This window comes from Anser cygnoides, chromosome 1 (assembly GCF_040182565.1).
Source record: "Anser cygnoides isolate HZ-2024a breed goose chromosome 1, Taihu_goose_T2T_genome, whole genome shotgun sequence".
Taxonomy (NCBI): domain Eukaryota; kingdom Metazoa; phylum Chordata; class Aves; order Anseriformes; family Anatidae; genus Anser; species Anser cygnoides.
The window spans coordinates 10895966-10914579 of record NC_089873.1 but is presented as its reverse complement, the minus strand read 5'-3'; the positions used below and the strand labels follow the sequence as shown (position 1 = coordinate 10914579).

At 35.2% G+C, this 18614-nt stretch overlaps 1 protein-coding gene across 5 annotated transcripts in view; it reads right to left on the bottom strand.

Annotated features, from left to right (window-relative positions):
• CACNA2D1 (calcium voltage-gated channel auxiliary subunit alpha2delta 1) overlaps positions 1–18614 on the bottom strand; it is a 406577-nt gene that overhangs the window by 11322 nt on the left and 376641 nt on the right. For all 5 annotated transcript variants that reach the window (XM_013180420.3, XM_066983093.1, XM_066982964.1 and 2 more), the window contains 14 exons: positions 17048–17145; positions 13941–14025; positions 13627–13689; positions 12574–12677; positions 11256–11342; positions 10823–10890; positions 9599–9637; positions 8302–8373; positions 8042–8194; positions 7882–7934; positions 5216–5271; positions 4942–5071; positions 3818–3930; positions 894–976 (listed from right to left, as the gene is read on the bottom strand). In XM_013180420.3, the coding sequence (XP_013035874.1) occupies positions 894–976; positions 3818–3930; positions 4942–5071; positions 5216–5271; positions 7882–7934; positions 8042–8194; positions 8302–8373; positions 9599–9637; positions 10823–10890; positions 11256–11342; positions 12574–12677; positions 13627–13689; positions 13941–14025; positions 17048–17145 (1204 nt within the window). The remainder of the gene's footprint in view (positions 1–893; positions 977–3817; positions 3931–4941; positions 5072–5215; positions 5272–7881; positions 7935–8041; positions 8195–8301; positions 8374–9598; positions 9638–10822; positions 10891–11255; positions 11343–12573; positions 12678–13626; positions 13690–13940; positions 14026–17047; positions 17146–18614) is intronic.

The window sequence follows — 18614 nt, the reverse complement described above, 5'->3', positions numbered from 1 at the left end:
CATCCACCCAAGAGCAAGAGATTCACAGCGAATTTTGCAAATAAACTTAACCAAAATAATCCACTGTTACAAAACACATGACTTACACACTGATTAGCACACCAAGCTAGTGAGCAAGACTTGTACTTTCACACACAATAGTATCAGGAGGATTTGGAATACTTACAATGGCCAAAATTTAGCCAGCTTCATGATGGTTTTTCAACTTTGTTTAAAGTTTGTTGGTCGCTAAGATGATTTTCTAAACATTCTGAATTAAATACATTCTCTTTCATAAAGTATGTTGATTGTTTTCTAAATAAATTATGTATGTGGCACAGTTATTTTTTCTTTTAAAACTATAATAATGTATACAATACAGGGAGGACTAAAGCAGCATAGCTTTGCTGATTTCAGAAAAGAAACACAGTTTTGTACTTATTAGGAATCTGACCTAAGGTCAACACACATTTGCAGAATTTCTAAGAGGAACAACATCCTAGAACAGATGGCTTTAACCATTTAACAACACCTTAAATAATATGTGGAAATACTAATAAATAAATGCTAGTTCTAAACCAGGATTATCATCTGTTTGCCAAATCCACAGAAGAACTGAGTTTCACAACACCGCAGGCAGATCATTTTTATGTTAGATGATGTGTTTTTTTTTAGTCAGAATCCTGTGTGAAAGTACAATGGTTACAGGTAAGGCAGATAAGAAAGCAGCTGTAAATTTTATGTAAATCATGGGATACTTGAAGTAGAGTGACTATGGTCTAGAGTGAACAGTATAGTGATAGAGAGGTTATCAGGCAACAAGGTACATTTAAACATAGCTTTCCCTACTCTTCTAAAACAACTCTACAATTGTTCTTAAAGATAGTTCTAAAGTGTTACAAGTTCAATTTTACCTGTTTAGCTTCATCAAAACAGACATCAGGACCTTTTCTGTATCTAGGCTGTTTGACCATTTCACAAGGATTTGGTCCTTCATCTGTTTTGCTTGTTAAGGAACATGACTTTTTTTTTTTTTTTGCATCATATATTACCAGGATTAACATTTTGATTTTACTTTTGTGGGACAAGTTTAATGATAATCCAAGACCTATAAGAACTACCTGCTTTATGATAAGTATACAACCCTAAATATCATAGACAAAATCATTCCACTGTAGATTTTGATAGTAAATGATAGAAAACTTAGCTGGATCTTATAAGCAATTCAGTGAAGATGACTAACTACTACAAACTACAACAGCAGAACAGCAGTGTAGAAATGGGATATGCTATTAATTAGCTAACTGTAAATATGAAGTAATGCATTAGTTTATGTGAAACTCATAACTGCTGATATTTAAGCATATATGCTATACCTCACATTAGCTACAGGCTAACAAGGCACAGAAATCATTGCAGCACACTAGAAAGGCTCTAGTACAGTGAACTCTGCAAAACAGTCTTCTGTTTAACCTGTTTATATTACCATTCTGTATGTCACTTTTTTCCCTTTAATCAATTGCATTGTTGGTAGTACACATATTAAAGCTAAGCTAGAGTTTTTTAAAAAACATTGAAAGTTCAACTGCTGAAACTTTTGCCTGTCTTAGTAGCTCTAACTTATACTTGAATCAATCCTATTCATGCATTGCTTTGCTGTGAATATAAAAACCCGATGGAAGGAAAGGAAAGAAGACAGGGAGTTTAGTTCTACAGCTCTGCAATCTATTTCTGTCTTCATTCAGATGTTATCAGACTCACCTCCCCTTTCCTCTGTGGGGTCCCAGGTGAAAAGGAAATAGAAACATAGAAAAACTCTAAAAGACCATGTGTACAAGCAAAGCTGTACCAGCCCGAAGGAAGCAGAGCCTAATAATAACCATCTGAATAGCACCTAAAGGTCATTCTGCCTATCTATGTGATGTTATGCTACACCTGCATTTCACAATGTATCTTAGTTATAGAAAAGAGAGGTTAGCTTAGTACTGCATAGTTGAAATGAAAAATAAAATAGTTCACTTAGTCAATATAAGCCCACCCAGCTGCTCAGACTGCTCTCTGGAAGGTTGGAACCCCACAGGGAAATGCAAGTAATGTGACCATTTCCCATCAAACGTGCTTCATTTTCTGTAGCAAGTCCTCTCCATAAATTCAGACAGTAGCAACAGTTAATCAAACTGTCATGGACTGAAGCCAATTAGAATATTAGGCTGTGTTTACATAGCTCTGTGATGACATGAATATTACTTCCACCCCAATGTAACTTCCTTTTTCAGCCCAAGCGTAGATGGAATTCCCATTTTATTAATGTGGCAATGAACGCATTACTTGTGCTAAAGAAATACAGTCATCTCTACCATCTGCTTTTCTTTCAGGAGATTGTTTTACGTTAGAACAACCTTTCACATGATTTTTATTTTTATGCGTGCGCTGCAAGGACTGTACTTGGCAGGTATACCATCCTATGTCTCCAACCTGAAGCTCTGAACAAATTCTATGCTAGCAGCTGGAAAACTGGAAAGCTGGAAAACAATTTCCACAAGGAGTAAGTAGTTCTCATTGGCAGTAAGCACACACTTAAGTGCCTCAATCGCTTTGCCTGAGTGTTACAGGCATTAGTGTAGCACTCAACTTTTACTGACCAAACCCTTTTTTTTTATCTTGGTGTTTCCCTCTTTTCTTATTTCTCTAGACAGACATACCTTTGCCTTTTCTTAAGGCTGAACAAACCCAGGTGTCTCAAGCTCCTCTTGTAAGTCCTGCACTTCAGCTGCCAATGACCTTGACGGTCCTTTACTGCACCTCTGGGGTCCCAGCACAAGGACATGGAACTATTTGAATGAGTCCGGAGGCGGCCACGAGGATAATCAAGGGTCTGGAGCACCTCTCCTATGAAGAGAAGCTGAGGAAGTTGGGGTTGTTCAGCCTGGAGAAGGGAAGGCTCTGGAGAGGCCCTACAGAGGCCTTCCAGTACCTAAAGGGGGCCTACAAGAAAGCTGGGGAGGGACTCTGACGGGGTATAGTGATAGGACAAAGGGGAATGGCTTTAAACCAAAAAAGGGTAGGTTTAGATTGCATATTAAGAAGAAATTCTTTACTCTGAGGATGGTGAGGTCCTGGAACAGGTTGCCCATAGAAGCTGTGGATGCCCCATCCCTGAAAGTTTTCCAGGCCAGGTTGGATGGGGCTTTGGACAGCCTGGTCTAGTGGGACGTGTTCCTGCCAATGGCAGGGGAGGTTGGAATTAGATGATCTTTAAGGTCTCTTCCAACCCAAACCATTCTGTGATTCGTTCCAGTATGTCAGTATGGTACTGGGGAGTCCAAAACCGTTCAAAGCACTCCAGATGCAGTCTCACCAGTGCGGATGAGATGGGAGGGATCATTTCTCCCAGCCTGCTGGCTACACTCCTGCTAACATACCCCATGATGTGACTGGCCCTCTTTATTGCTAGGCATACTGCCAACTGATTTTCAATTTCTTCTCCTCAAGTCCTTTACCGTAAAGCTGTTTCTCATCACTCAGTCCCCAGCTTGTCCAGTTGCATGGCATTCTGTCCTGGAAGACTTTGCACCTGCCTTGTGGAAGCTTCATTAAGTTCCTCTGAGCCCATTCCTGTTTAGGTCCTCACAAAAAACAGCTTTGCTCTCTACCTCTCTGACTGCTGCCTCAGACACTTTGTGGTATCATCCACAAATATCTGCTGCCTCAAGTACTCTGATGGCAAGCATGCTACTAATATATACATGATCAGGTCATTCTTTTCCAAATATATTGCAGTATTCCATAGCTCAAAAAATCAACCTACATAACTAAATAACATGATTTTAAAGGATACCCGGCTTCTCTGCTTGCATCAGTGGTTTTGGATCACAGGAGCGGCACAGCAGTTGGCTGTCACTAATAATGAATACTAGATTGGTGTTTGAAATCTTCTCTGCATGATAAAGTCTGGAAAAAAAGCCACCAAGAAATATGCTTAAATGAAACAAAGAAAACCGTATATGAGAAGGACACACATGATTGGAATAAAAAGTAATCCAAGTTCTAAGAATCAAACTGCCTTCTACTGTTCATCTTTTCTATTAATGAACAGTAAGAAACATAACAAATTTTGTAATCTTTTTGACATTTACATGGTTCCCTCTTTCAACTAGACTTATTAGAGGAAAAAAAATGGAAAAGAGCATATAAGGCCTATAATTGATTTTACAGCTCGGTGCTGCTAAAGCAGTAGCTATACTGAGAAATAAAATCAGTTCAGCACCAATTTTTCTCCTAGCAACACTGAAAAACAAACAAACAGCCAAACAAACAAACAAAAACCAACATACATAAACCTGTCTGTAAGATGGAAAAGAAACATGTTTAGGGTACGTGTGCTGTGTGGGGGTGAAGGAATCATCTTTAGAAAATCCAACTATTTTTTTACTCAAGACAAAATATTTCCAAGCCTTCCAACAATACCCTCAGATTACCCTGATAAATACTGAAGTTAATACACTCTATGACAGCTCTTAAATCATCAGCGCTATGGACTAGAAGGTAAATTTGAAGATAAATTGCGTAATCTTCTTGACCATCATAAATTCCAACACATAACCAGATTGAAGGAAATAATCTACTTCTGAATATTACAGAATCTCTTAAATTCATGTAATAAATAAATAAAAAAAAGAACAATAGCAACAGAAATACAAGATCTATTTTCACATAGCATATAGACTATTAAACAAAAATTTGAGTAAAACGTTTCTATGATAATTCAATTATTACAATTAAAATTCATTCTAAACAAATACAAAAAGAATGCAATTTATCAGCCTGTATACTTCTCTACTTTGCTTATGTGAGCTTGACGTAATTAATCCAAAATACATTTTTGTTCTTGTAAGGGTGTCATTATCTTTTGTATAAAAAATGAATATTCAAAAGCTATTACTAATATTGAAGAAGACTTACCTTGAACAGTTTATACAGTCTACAATACCAATAAAAGATTTATCATCATTTTCAAAGAAATACTGAGTTTGCTCAGTGATGCAACTTGTTTTAGGCAGGGCAGCAGAGAAATCATCATCTTCCATATCAGCTGCCAGAAAGATTAAAATAAATAAATAAATAATGACATTTTAAAAGTTGTGGACAGAATGGGGAGATCCAAATATGGCTCCCAGCCTAGATTCTTACCTTCTGTTTCAGTCAAAGTTGACTCTCTAACATTCTCTTGACTTACCTGCCTCAAGAAAACGTGGGAAAGTCAAGCTCAAAAACAGCTGCTGTAAGATAGACCTGAACACAGAAAGACAATATATATTAATTAAAAGTTTTTTTGTCTTCTTTGTGTTTTACTGGGTCCTTAAAAATTACTCAAACAAGAGTAATTAATAGCAGAATTATCACAGCTAATTATACTTTTACCAGTTATTAAAGCTGTGTTTTTTTAAATTTTACAGTTTTACTCCTTCCAGTTTCTCTCATGTCTTCTTTCACAATAATCTTTTATTCCACTGTTGAAATTTACTATCATTTACGCCCATAACTCACATAATGGAAACATTATCATGCCATCCATGCCTTCCTTTTATCTCTGTGCAGGAGGTGGAAGAGGCATGGTGGCGTTCCTCCAGCACTCAAACCAACAAGAACTTCTGAACTTCCCACCCCCACCCTACCCTGGGAAAATGCTCCTGAATTAGATACTTTACACTAATTAAGGCTCATTAAATTGCTGAGAAGGAGATGAACACCGGCACATAACAAGTATATTACAAAAATGACTGCAACCATTGACTTTTAAAATCATCTTCATTCATGCTCTTGAGGTATGGAATATATTTTCATCCTAGATGATGCCAAAACACTTAGGTTTAAAAAGCTCTACTTATTTCAAAATTATTTTTCTTCCCTCATGGTAACATTTTTCCAATGTTATTTACTTGAAGCAAGTACTGGCTAGCCAGTTCGCCCTGTTCTCCTCTACTCACCTACCAAAACAGGAATCGAGTTACATTCCTTGTCTCACTGCTTCTACATAAACCTTAAAATTGTAGCTTTCTGTTGTTATGTTTTAGGATTGCTTCTAACTACAAACGTGACCTGATCTTTCCTTATCACATTATTACAATGCCTGTTCTGCAGCAGGAAGGGACTGTATAATTTTATTCAACCTCTAGGATTTTTTTTCCTTTTCTCCTAAGCCACTGTGATCTACGTGTCGCAAAACTGACTCTGCCTGTCATCTTTCCAGTCAAGGTAGCGCTTGAAGGAGCTCTGGGTTCACTTCCACACCTTTCTGCCTTGAATCATCATCAGATGGACAGCGTACCAACTGTCATGGATGGTAAGAGACCTAATACCGTTCAACAGTGATAGAATTTGCTGACTGAAAACAGTAATCCTCATGCAGCCCTTCATAAGGGGGCACAGAATTTACAGGGAATGAGTGAAAAAGGCAGCCTGGAAATACGGCAAAGTCTGAGTTAAAAAACATGAAGGAGAAACAATACATGTTGTCTTAACTAAATGCTGATGTATCCCACATACATTTTTGAAAATTATCACTCTTCTATCTCACATTATTGCCTGAAACATAGTTTTCTTCAACCTGCTTTCTCTTATTTCTCCAAGTTTCCTTTTGCCAGGTGCCTCACTGAATCCATTTTTGGTCAGCGCTTTTCACTTTGCTTGCTTAATGGCTTTCTCTGCCTGCTCCTGACCTAGATTCCATTAAAAACATGTCCACAGAAAGAACTTTCATGTGGCACTTTCAAGTTAAACATCACACGAAATAAACCTCAGGTCTAAATTGAGTCCAGACCAGCAAGTCTGATCTGAACATTGATACACTAAAGTTTCTCTGTTTGTGAAGAGCTCAAGTTTCTCTTCTGGATTACTGCCCATCTCCAGTTTTTGAGGTTTGCTGTTGTCCAAGAAAACCAAGATTTTAGCTGTTGCTGTTAACAAAATGTAACCAACAATAAAAAACAACATATAATCTTCACAATGCTAGCTGTGAGAAAATAACTATGTTTTTTCAGCTGCTATATATTTTAACTCTTAACTCCATAAAATAGGTAATTTATTCCAGCTTGGTAATTACTCTAAAAAATAAGTATCACGAAACTTTACAAAAATGAAGAGAGAGTCTCCACGAGCGCAATTAACACCAGTGTAAAAATGACATCAGCCCCAGCAGTTTACCCCAGTTTGGTGTGGGGGTAGTAGCTGATAGTGTTGTCTACATGGCTTTTGAAAATGACCAATAATTCTGAATATAATTTCATAAAATTGTTTGGGTTGGAAATGACTTTAAAGATCATCTAATTCCAACCCCCTACCATTGGCAGGGACACATCCCACTCACCAGATTGCCGAAAGCCCCATCCAGCCTGGCCTTGAACAGTTCCAGGGATGGGGCATCCACAGCTTCTCTGGGCAACCTGTTCCAGCGCCTCACCAACCTCTTAAACTAATGAATGTCTTCTTAATATCTAATCTAAACCTCCCCTTTTTTAGTTTAAAGCCATTCCCCTTGTCCTATCACTAAACTTCCTGATAAAGTTTCCTTCCCCGTAGGCCCGCTTAGCCTTTCATCTGAACCTTCACAGCTACCAATCAGACTATTAATCCCAGTTTACTTGCTGAAGCTGTCTGTAGAGTCAGAGCACACAGTCACAAAACCTGGCAAGAGCAGTTTTGAATTTGACTGTTAACAGATCACTGAATGTTCAAAGGAGTTTGGAGAAATAAGAATTTTCACCTCAAGTAATGACAAAAACTAAGGATTCAGAGGTTTTGTTTTTGTTTGCGGGGGGAGGGGGGGGGGGGGAAGACTAATAGTCTTAAACTACTGAAGAATTCCAGTTTTGACATACAGATTTCCTACACACTTGTACTTACCAGGCAGCTGCCGAAGCCCACCATCCTAGATGCAAAATATCTGTTATTGTAGGCTGGGGAAAAAAAAATAAAAAAATAAAAAGAACAAAGATTATGTGATTTGTATATACACCTGCATGCTTTTAAAGGAATGCCAGTAACCTCATGAGAGACTACTGACCACGTATGCTGAACGAATTCCAGCTCCTTGCTTTGGTTCTTCTTCAGGATCACAGACCGATTGATAGTCATACGACTTGTTAAAGGCATAGAGGGACATATTAATTAGGTTTCGCATCAGGCCAGGGTCAATTTCACCAAAGAATCTTCCAATCTGATGAAGTAGAATGTATAGAGTTAAATGAAAGTACTTCCAAGTAGTTTTCTTATGAAAAAGTAAACAATTATGTTGTTAAAAACTGTACTTAAAAATAAACATACCTGTTGAGTATATTCATCCCGATTTGACATCAAAAGAAATCCACCATCATCAAGGATAACACAATCCACATGCTATTATAAAAAAGTAAAATAAGTTTTGTAGAATTTGCCAAGAGAAAACTGTGAGAAATTATTTTTTTTTATTCAACACTTCAGAAATATCTTCCAATCTATGAGGCTAAATCACAACCCCATAGCCAAGGGCCAATACTATGCTAAAATAAGTAGCATTATCAGTACTATAAAAGTTTGTGGAGATTAAAGGCTTATTTGTGGCTTAATTTCATAAAAGTTGTTTTGTAAATTCTTATTTACTCAATCTTTTGGTAGCTGTAAGAGTGCTATATCCTTATGAAATTGGATGATAACTGAATCTTCACTCATAATAAGGGGCTACAACTTCTGATATGCTTTCAAGCCATGTTTAAAGTCCTTTACAATTTGCAGCTTCCAATGGTAAAGGTCCTAAAGGCAGTCTTGCTAATCATGGTTATTTTCACATTTCTATATGTTTCAAGCTTGCCCGGTGAGTTTCTTCCAGGTGTCAGGTGCAGGACTGGGAAGACCACTGGTTCCCTATGCTTTGTACTTTGTAAAAGATCCTTGTAATCAGAGATTGAGGAGATAGCAGTGAGGCCAAATAGACTCCCAGATTACCATTATTGTTATAACTCCTGCTTTTAACATTCTTCAAACTCCACAAAAGAACTTGCAGAAGACCTGAGCAGAGAAAGCTTTTAAGCACATGGCAGAATCTGATACTGTGATAGCTGCTGAAATTGTACTCTCCTGCATGCCAGCAGAGCTATGTGATACCCAAATTCTGAACAGTCAGGAAACAGAGGAAGGGAGGATAACTAATGGTTGTTGAAGGGTACATCACGTACTCTGGTACTTTTCACTTTGCATTTACCTTTTTCTAAGGTACTCTTCTAGTTTTCTTTCTTTTTTTTTTTTAAATTATTCAATTTTTTCAGGATTACCTTGTGCTTTGAAAGTTATCTTTTTCACATTTTTCTACATTTCATTCTCTCTTGGTCTTACTCTGTTGTTTTTCTTTTTCCCTCTAGTTCTCATAATCTTACTCATAATCTTACTGTAATGATTCTTGAAACAAACACTTCACCGGACTTTTATTCCCTCTTTTACTCTCTCTACTTCTAATTTTCACAAATGGCTAAGTTTTCAAAATATTAATCCTCAAATAATAACATGATAGAATAATGGCCTAGATAAATCTAGAGAAAATTAGTCATTTTTTCAATAACAGATATTCATAAACTGAATATATTCTTACCATACTGTTTCTTTCACAGCCACAGATTTCACTGTTGCACTAAAAAACAGAAGTATAGTAATCTTCACAAAAAATGTTTCTTCACAAAAAAAGTGTTTCAAAAGAAACAGTATTTTTCATTGATATTTGTCAATCAAGACAAGAACAAATGATGTGATTTTCAATATCTGTATATTAACCTACCTTTGGGGGGGGGGGGGGGAGAGGGGGAGACTTACCAAGATTTCAGGTATAAAGTAAAAGAGAAAAGACATGTGCATTTGCATGTATTTTGAGTGTATAAAGAAAGCCTAGAAAACATTTACCAAGTATCTTTTTGATTGCAAAGCTTCACCAATCTCAAAGTATGGTAATCATATGTGATAAGGGAAGCCCACCACCTCTATTTAGCTTTGATTATTAGCATGTTTCTCTCTTTTTCTTGCAATATGTGTGAATATACACACATAACTGTTTCCACGCATTATATCCGGAGCAAAATAATTACCATAATGCTGCAGTCATTCATTTCAAATAAATTTCTCTCTTTTTCATTTTTTTCCTTAGCTCTGACATTTTAAGCAATGCATTTACCTAGCTCTAATACCTACAATGACCATAGTTACCAATTCCCTTAATATACAAACAATCAAGCAACACTGCCTTATCCAGTTGTTCCGTAATTGTTTCCATTGTGCGTCTCCCCTTTCCCAACGTACTACATAATGATTTAGTTTTTCCTTTACCTTTACCTTTTTCTTCTTCTCATTTATACCTAAACATAATTCTATGACTATATGTTAGAAGTAAAAGGGCTAAGTGAGTATTTCATTAATTTCTGCTAAAATGCTGTGATGTTGATTGCAGTATAAATCCTTACTAGTCACTGCTTACACACCCTCCATATTAAATAAAAATAAATTCACTTTTTTCATATTTTTTTGAAGAAATTCTTTGTAGATTTTATTCACTACTACAGCATGATCTTAGTAGGCAGCCTACAGGCTACAATATGTCATTTTTTTTGGTCTTTATCCATGTTCTATAATTATGAAAGCAAGACGCGCAAAATGCAGCCTGTTTCAACATAGATTTATTTTGTGCATTTGAATGATTTAAATTCCACAACTACTTGGCATCTATGCATCAGTGTGACTCTGGCACAAAAGGCTGTTAGACCTATTTGCATCTGAAGCTTTGAGAAATGAACATAAAGTTCAAAAAAAGACTTGGTCAATTGCTTACCAGGCTCTTGATTGTGGTTTTTGTGAAATTTTCCATCCATCTGGTTGCATCAATTTTTATTCCAACAACTAACAAGAAATACATGAAAGTCTTTTTTAGTAAAATGCAAAAGAAAAAAAAGGTAACTGTAGAATCCTAAAAAGGAGGAAAATTATAATAACATCTAAATTATTAAACTGGAAAAGGATAAAATATGAGTTTTGCTCTGTTGTCTGACCACCAACATCCTTCATGAGACTAATAAATTAACTAGTCTTACTCAAACACAGCCAGATTGCTGCCTTGATTTCCACTACTAAGATTAAAAGTCTTAAAGGAAAAAAATATTATATAAACTGAAGCTCCTTTGAAATCTCAATTAAATTTCTCATTCACTGTTTAGCAACAACAAAGTAAGACCTGTATTTAGAGTTTTAGCTCCATTCTATCTTACCTGCAGGTTTCAGAAGTTTCCCGTTAATTGTTATTTCCACAGCCTTGCTTACCATAATACCTGTTTCATAGCTATTGGCACCACTTTCTGAGAGTATAGAAGGAGGGGGAAAAAAAAAAGAAAAAGGGTGAGATAAAAGTCTCTTCCTCTGTAACTGAAATTAATGATTGTTCAAATACCCAGAATCATTCCAAGAATGCTTATTTGAAAACCTAGTTGTACTTCTTTATTTATCACCTGTAATAGCTCAGATCTAACACCTAGATGACTAAGAGAAATAGTTTTGCTTACTTCTCTTCATTCACATTTTGTATGTGGTCTCTTCATAAAGTTACTGTAGCCTTTTTTTCTGCAAACAGGCATGAATAACTTTACACACTGTTAAAACTAGGATCAGAGCCAAAGATTTTATCCTGTTGTTGTCTGTATTTTTCAATACAGAGTATACTAACACCACTCAATAACTGACAATTACTACTTTGACAGACTTCAGCCTGTTTTCAACACTGCTTAGTATGAAAAAGCAAGTTAAAAATACATTCCCTGGAGCTCTTTAAGGAACAACAAAGGCTTCAAAGAATTTATTTAATTACCTTGTTAATATTTTATTGAGAAAAGATGTAATAAATGCATATGAAATAACAGCAATAAAAGATCCCATATGTTTAAGAGGGAACTATGTCATTTGTGGTAGCATCTGCTTTTAGATGAGCTTGGCAAGGTTAATGCTGCTCACATCAGTAACGAGCACTTACTATTGTGCACATACAGGTTTTAAATATCACAGTATTTAATATAAACTGCTTTGGTGAGTAATAGTTATTTGAAATAGAATTCAAAAGCAAAACTTTAAACTAAGCTGCAGTGCAGTGGGTAGAGCTGTGGACCCTTGTACCTGCTCTGCCAAATTAGGTTCACTGCTGAAGAAATACACAGAATTCAGCTCAAATAAGTTTTTTTAAAGTAGTCTTATTCTCCTGAGTGCAATATTCTTTGACTTCCTTTTAAATAATTCTTCCAAAGCGTCTTCAGAAAATACTCTTCCAGTATAATAAACAAGAGCAAATACTTTGCATATCTTCTCAGCTTTGTTAATTATTGACAAACATGGCCAACAAAGTAGATTAAAAATTATTATGTCCTTGGTGCATTCCCAGCTACCTTTCCCTTAACAATAGGTGATGTCCCAATACTTCTTTCCTTTTGAAGTGTCAGACTTGAAACCTTTGTTGGTGAGCTCAACTGGTATTGGAAACTTCCAGAAATATACTTACATTAGGCTAGCTAGCTCCAAAATTTCAAAACAATGATGACTTACTGTTGTAGTACGGAGCTGTGAAAATGTAGTTGTCATTATCTAAACTCCGTTTATAGAAGCTGACTTCGTAAGTTTCAGCATTTTCCAACCAATCTTCTCCTGCCCTAATCATGAAAAAATAATAAAAAAGATGGTTATCATCTCATGAAAGATATGCTGCACAGGTTTTCTTTTTTGTTTTGTTTTGGTTTAATGTTTTATAGTTGGAAATAATGTGAGATTCACTTATATAATCCTCAGACTTTGTTAGCTTTAGCTGGTTAAGTGCCAGGTGCCATTAGTAAAACAAAACTTTTAGAAAAAAAAAAAGTATTCTAGGAACAGCATGGATCTTGTCTCCTCATTTTTAGATATACCGAGATAAATATTACTGCGTTATTTACAACAAAACATAAACAAACCTTACCACATGTTATCTCTTAAGAAAACACTATCCTATTCTCTCATGACATTAATAACATGAAAACAAACAACCAAAAAACAAACAAAACACTGTTTTGGGAAGTAAAAACCACTGGCATTCTCCCATTTTGGGGAAACAGAATAACCTAAACAATCAGATAAATTTGCCACTTAATATGTCTGTACTGGTACCCTCACTACTCCTGATCACTGAAGGTAGTTTTTAGTTGATTATATGATTCAACTTCAACATTCTCTTTTTGCCCTCTGGTAATGATACATTTTTCTCTTTTAAAGGCCCTGGATCACTTGGTCTGCTCCTACTAGTCTAAAAAAAATCACCTACTACTTTATTGATTTTCTGTCTGCCAGCCTGCCAAACAACCAAATGCTTAGGAGTAATGAGGGATTAACACGGCCCCACCACCAGCACAAAGGCACTCCTTTTACTGCTCCTCTATACTGATTAGAAACCTATATTACACCACCTGCTATGGAAATAATATGTTAAAGATCAGTTTCAAGCAGGAAGATAGATAAAATAAAAGAAAAACAAGACATCCCGTTTGTTTTATAGTTACCAGTGCAGATTTAGACAGTATGTAAAGTTGCTTTTCATTATCATATTACACTATTTTATAATATTCTTACCTTTTGGGAAACACTCTGGTAATTCCACCATCTGTAACAACAAATTGTGCAGCAACTCCATCCCTGTAAACAGGAGTTTTAAAATCAAAACTAACGTAAATCTTAAGTTCCTATGCCAAGGGTTGCCATTTAAGTGCATAATTGTGAATTAAATATCTATCCCATGTAAAGATTAACTGTATATCTGTATATATACACACATATATATTACATTATTACCAAATCATTAAGAAAGTGTTTATTTTTCAGGCTTTGAAATTCATTTAAAACAAACAAACAAGCAAAAAAAAAAAGCAAGTAACAAAAATACTTACAGATACAGCTTACTCCAATAATTTTGGGCTAGTTCAGTTGTAAATCCTGCATCCAGCAAAACTCTAATGACCATATCAGTATTACCTAGCAAAAGAGTCAAAACACTCATCTGAAACCATATGACATGGGGCTTAAACTGCTAAAATGAAATTCCAATTGTCCAGATTCCAATTGTCCAATTCCAATTGTCCAGATGCTACTACCAGCAAAATCAGGCTATTTTTATTATACATTCTGTCTAACTTCAAGTTACATCAAGTAATCCTTGTTAAACAGACTGTTCTGAAACTCCTGTGTTCACTTCAGTTTTTGCTTTGTTCTATCCTAAAAAACTGTCTTTGCAGCAAAAGATTAAGCAAGTTGTTTAAGGCACCAAGTCTCAACTTTGCAAGGCCCTGTGTTATATTTGGAAATTAACTTAATTTTAAAACACATTTTCATTCAAACATTTTTATGTCAGTTCTAAAGAAGTTCTAAAGAAGTTGCACACAATTAAACGACATTTAAATTTTACTGAGTACTTACTCTTACATGTTACAAAAATTGAAATAATTCAACTACAATATAAATATTTCAATCATTTAAGTCCCAAACTCTCACAAAAACAAACACACACCTATTTGTCTTCTTTTGAATTACTGGCTTAGATGGGTATGTCATTTTTAAATATCATTGAAAAGGTGACTTGAAGTCAGTGCTTCTCAAGCATCTTTTTCAATACTAAAAATACTTTTTAAAAGTAGCTTCTAGGAATGTTCAACTGAAGCACACACTTTAATACAGACTTTATCACTTTCTTTTTAATGGAAAATTAAACTGGGCTATAGTGTAATTACAAGTGTAGAGGGAAAATCTGGTGCTTGGTTTTTAATGTCACATAGCAAAGTAGTGTTAGAGTTATGACTGGAATCTGCAGCTTTGAATTCTGCAAAACTCCGGCCACTCAGCCTTGTAGAACATACTGAACATTCATTCAGAAAATAAAAAATCCATAAAATACTTTTTCTTCGGTTTTGCTCCAGAGACCCATGACAGTCTGAATTTCAGATTCAAGAAAACTTTTTTTTTTTTTTTTTTAAAATGCCCTAATTCAACCTGTTTTCACAAAACAGATCATTAAGTATTAGGGTATTGAGAAACTCCATAAGCTTTAGCCAAAAGGCTTTTTCCCACTGTGGCCTGAATTTGTAGACATGCTATGCGTAGAGCCAGCAGCTCTGATCTACCAGCAGGACGCACTCTCTCATATCTTTTTAATACATATTTAATTCTAATTAAATATGTTTACATGGCTTGGCTAGGTAAACCTGCTAAACTGCATCTAATGCCACAGATTCACTTCCTGTATTCACTTGCACACTATCATGGTATACTATGTAATGTAAAAAAGGGTACTGCCGTTGGACCCCTTGCTGCATCCACATTTTACTAGAAATTAAATCAAAATGCTATCTGAATACAAATATTAGAATATGTTTCCCCAAGTGATATTAATTTCTCCTAATAGACTCATATTTTTCTGGATGCATTTTTATTTGGGATTCTCATGTACTCCACACATCTCCACAAAGTGACACTTGCTTACATAAGCAGATGTTTCCAACAAGGAGGGTGAATTACTCTTACTGTCCACTTAGTAATGACAGAGGTAGCTGTCTTACTTCCTGGCTAACTTATAACAGGCTCAAGTTGGACAAGATTAGTCAATTAAACTCAGGGTAACTATTAATATATAGAGACATTAAATTTATATATTTTTTTTTCAATTTAGGGATTGTATTAGTTATTGCTTCTGAGAAACATTTCTAGCTGAGGATATTTCCTTCAGTCAACACTGTTTGCTTACTTATACAGAACAGTATTTTTTAAGTATTTTAATTATAAGAAAAAGAAGGAAAATGTGATTTTTATTATCGATTCCAAAATGAAATATACCAATGATTTGGTAACATTTTGGCTTAATTACTTATGTGTATTGTTGTATATCCTGGTGTATACTATAATATCATTAAATATGCCCTCAATATTAGCTTATATAACTAGTGAGCATTAAACTAGAGTTCACTTCTGAGACTGAGTCAAAACACTCAAGTAAAATTTCAGTCAGTGATATAAGTGAATAAGATCACCCTATTTAAGAAGAAAAAAACAACACACACATACACAAACAGCTTTTCAAGGCAGCTTCACTTTGAGAAGATTTCGTATCTAAGGGCACATTCCTTCAGTTACATAGTTCAGCCAAAAGTTCTTATGTATGTTTTTCTAGATGAAAGCTACAAGGACCCCACCTCAAACTGACCAGCTACCCCAGAAAGCAACATGTTATAAAGTCTTGGCTAAAGCAAGAATAAAAAAGTATTTATTCCAATTATTTATAAATATTAATGTTAAGTAAGCAAATCCAAACATTAATTTTTCACAAAAACAAGACTTTAATGCATTCCTGGTGGTTTGTTCAAAATGCCTAACTCCTCATTTATTCTAAATGGAGTTTAAGGCCAAATTTAAATATGAGTACCATCCTAAAGCCCAGTGCTCGCCACTGCAGCAGTTACATCCATCTATGATCTTAAACAATTCAAGCCTAAGAGAAATCTCTTTAACCAATCTGTGAAAGACCTTTCTCATCTTTTATTCTGGTTCTATTTGTTCTCAGAATTTTTTCTTTAGTTATATAAGCTGACAAGAAAACCGACTGATTGTTTCATTACAAGAATTTTAAGTCTTCTTGAGATATACTTTGGCTGATTATCTCAAGAGAAAAAAATATCAATTCAAAATACTTGGAGTGCACAAGAACAAGCCAGTAGTTGGTTGCTGCCAAAACATAAGGTTGAAGGGAAGCATGTAAAACACTGGATGCATTATGCCCTGCAATCATTATCATTCTTAAATGAACCCAGAAAACTCCAGACTACAATCTGTCTTGCGTAGAAAAATTCAACACTAGATGTATTTCTATTTAAAAAATAATAAATAACAGTGAAGATAAAAAACAACGTGTGATTTGGGCATGAAAGCTTTCATTTTGATTAATTCTCATTTATGAGTAAGTATTTTCCTAAGGGGGGGAAAAAATCAGAGGATTGAGAAGAGTACTTACATGACGGACTGTTTGGAGTATTTCTATCAATAAACTCATTGAAATTTAATAAAAATTCAGTGTTGTTTTCTGATTTCTTTACATCACTACAGTATTCTCTGAAAAACAACAAAACATCAGTCTTCTAAGATGTGTTTCACGTTTCTGAAGCAGACAAATATGAATCAGCAATGTGAAAGTGAAAGCAGTATTGTGCCACTACTGTGAGGTGGTTGACTATGTCACTTACACAGTCAATATGACTTTAACAATAGTCCTGATCATATTCAATATTTCAGGAATATACAGGAAATCAAGGGTTCAAGTGCCTGCCTAGATGTGAATTATGACAAAGCTGCATGCATGAGATTGGGCACAGATTCTCAGAAAAAACACTCTGGACTTGTGTAGGCCATGAAGTTAGGAGACCATAGAGTCTGTAAAATAAATAAGAAAATGCCCAGGGAAATTAGACGCCTGCTGGGTTAAACTGTACTGGAAAGTATTTGGACTGCTGTAGGAGAAATTGTCACTTCATGTTCAACTAAGGCTGGATTTATGGGATAAGATCCTAATTTCTGAGAAGTCTTAAAGGCAATTTTAATAGAGTACACACCCTATACACATATAAATGCTCTTTGTTTTGACATATGCAAAACAGATTAACAGTAAACTATAGTCGTTTATATAATGCAAAGCAGTATATCAGTGGGCAATTCACTGAATAAAAATTCGCACAATAAAAGTCACTGAGCATTTTGAAGGCAAATATTAGATGGCGAGTGGCATTAGACAGCTGTAATTAAAATGTAAAGAATATTCAGCATTAAAGCCAGGAGCTCTCTTTTTAACTGAACTTTATTAAATTAACTTTATGAACAACAGAAATCTGTTTGAATATCATATTAACCTATCTTATAACTCTTTACTTACTTTACCATAATCCTGAAAGACTATAGGCATAATTTGCTGTACTATACCAATGTTCACATTTAAGCAGAGGTCCATATCAGACAGGCCTTTTCCATATAGATCAGTTTAACAACTAGTGACATGTTGGAAACTGCTAGTGGGTACAACTGATCATAAATAACATCAGTCCTTCAGAAAAATTAATTAAACAGTTAATGACGAGAGTACATTTGAAGATAGAAGACTATGTCTTACAGATGAATCAATAGAACTGTCTGAACTTAAAAGGATACAGAAATTTATAAGATAAAAAAGGAATGGACTAATTTTTGACTCATCTTTGTGGTACAGCATTTCTGTTATTTATCATAACTAACTTAAAGGAAATTATTTTTCAGAGCTATTTATCTTACTATATTTCCCTTGCAAACACAATTTTCCAAGGACAACCAGGACCACACAATTTCACATGAAAGAACAGGGAACTAATGAACTGACTTGATCAATTTTTCAATGACTCAGTCAATATGTGTGTTCAGTGAATGAAAAAATAGTTCATTCTTAAGTGATAGAGAGCTTTGAAACTCTTCAACTTAAAAAAAAATAAGATTTCAAGGTAATTACTACATTAGCTATTTTACAGATGAGAAGCTAGGTTACAAGGCAATAAAATCTT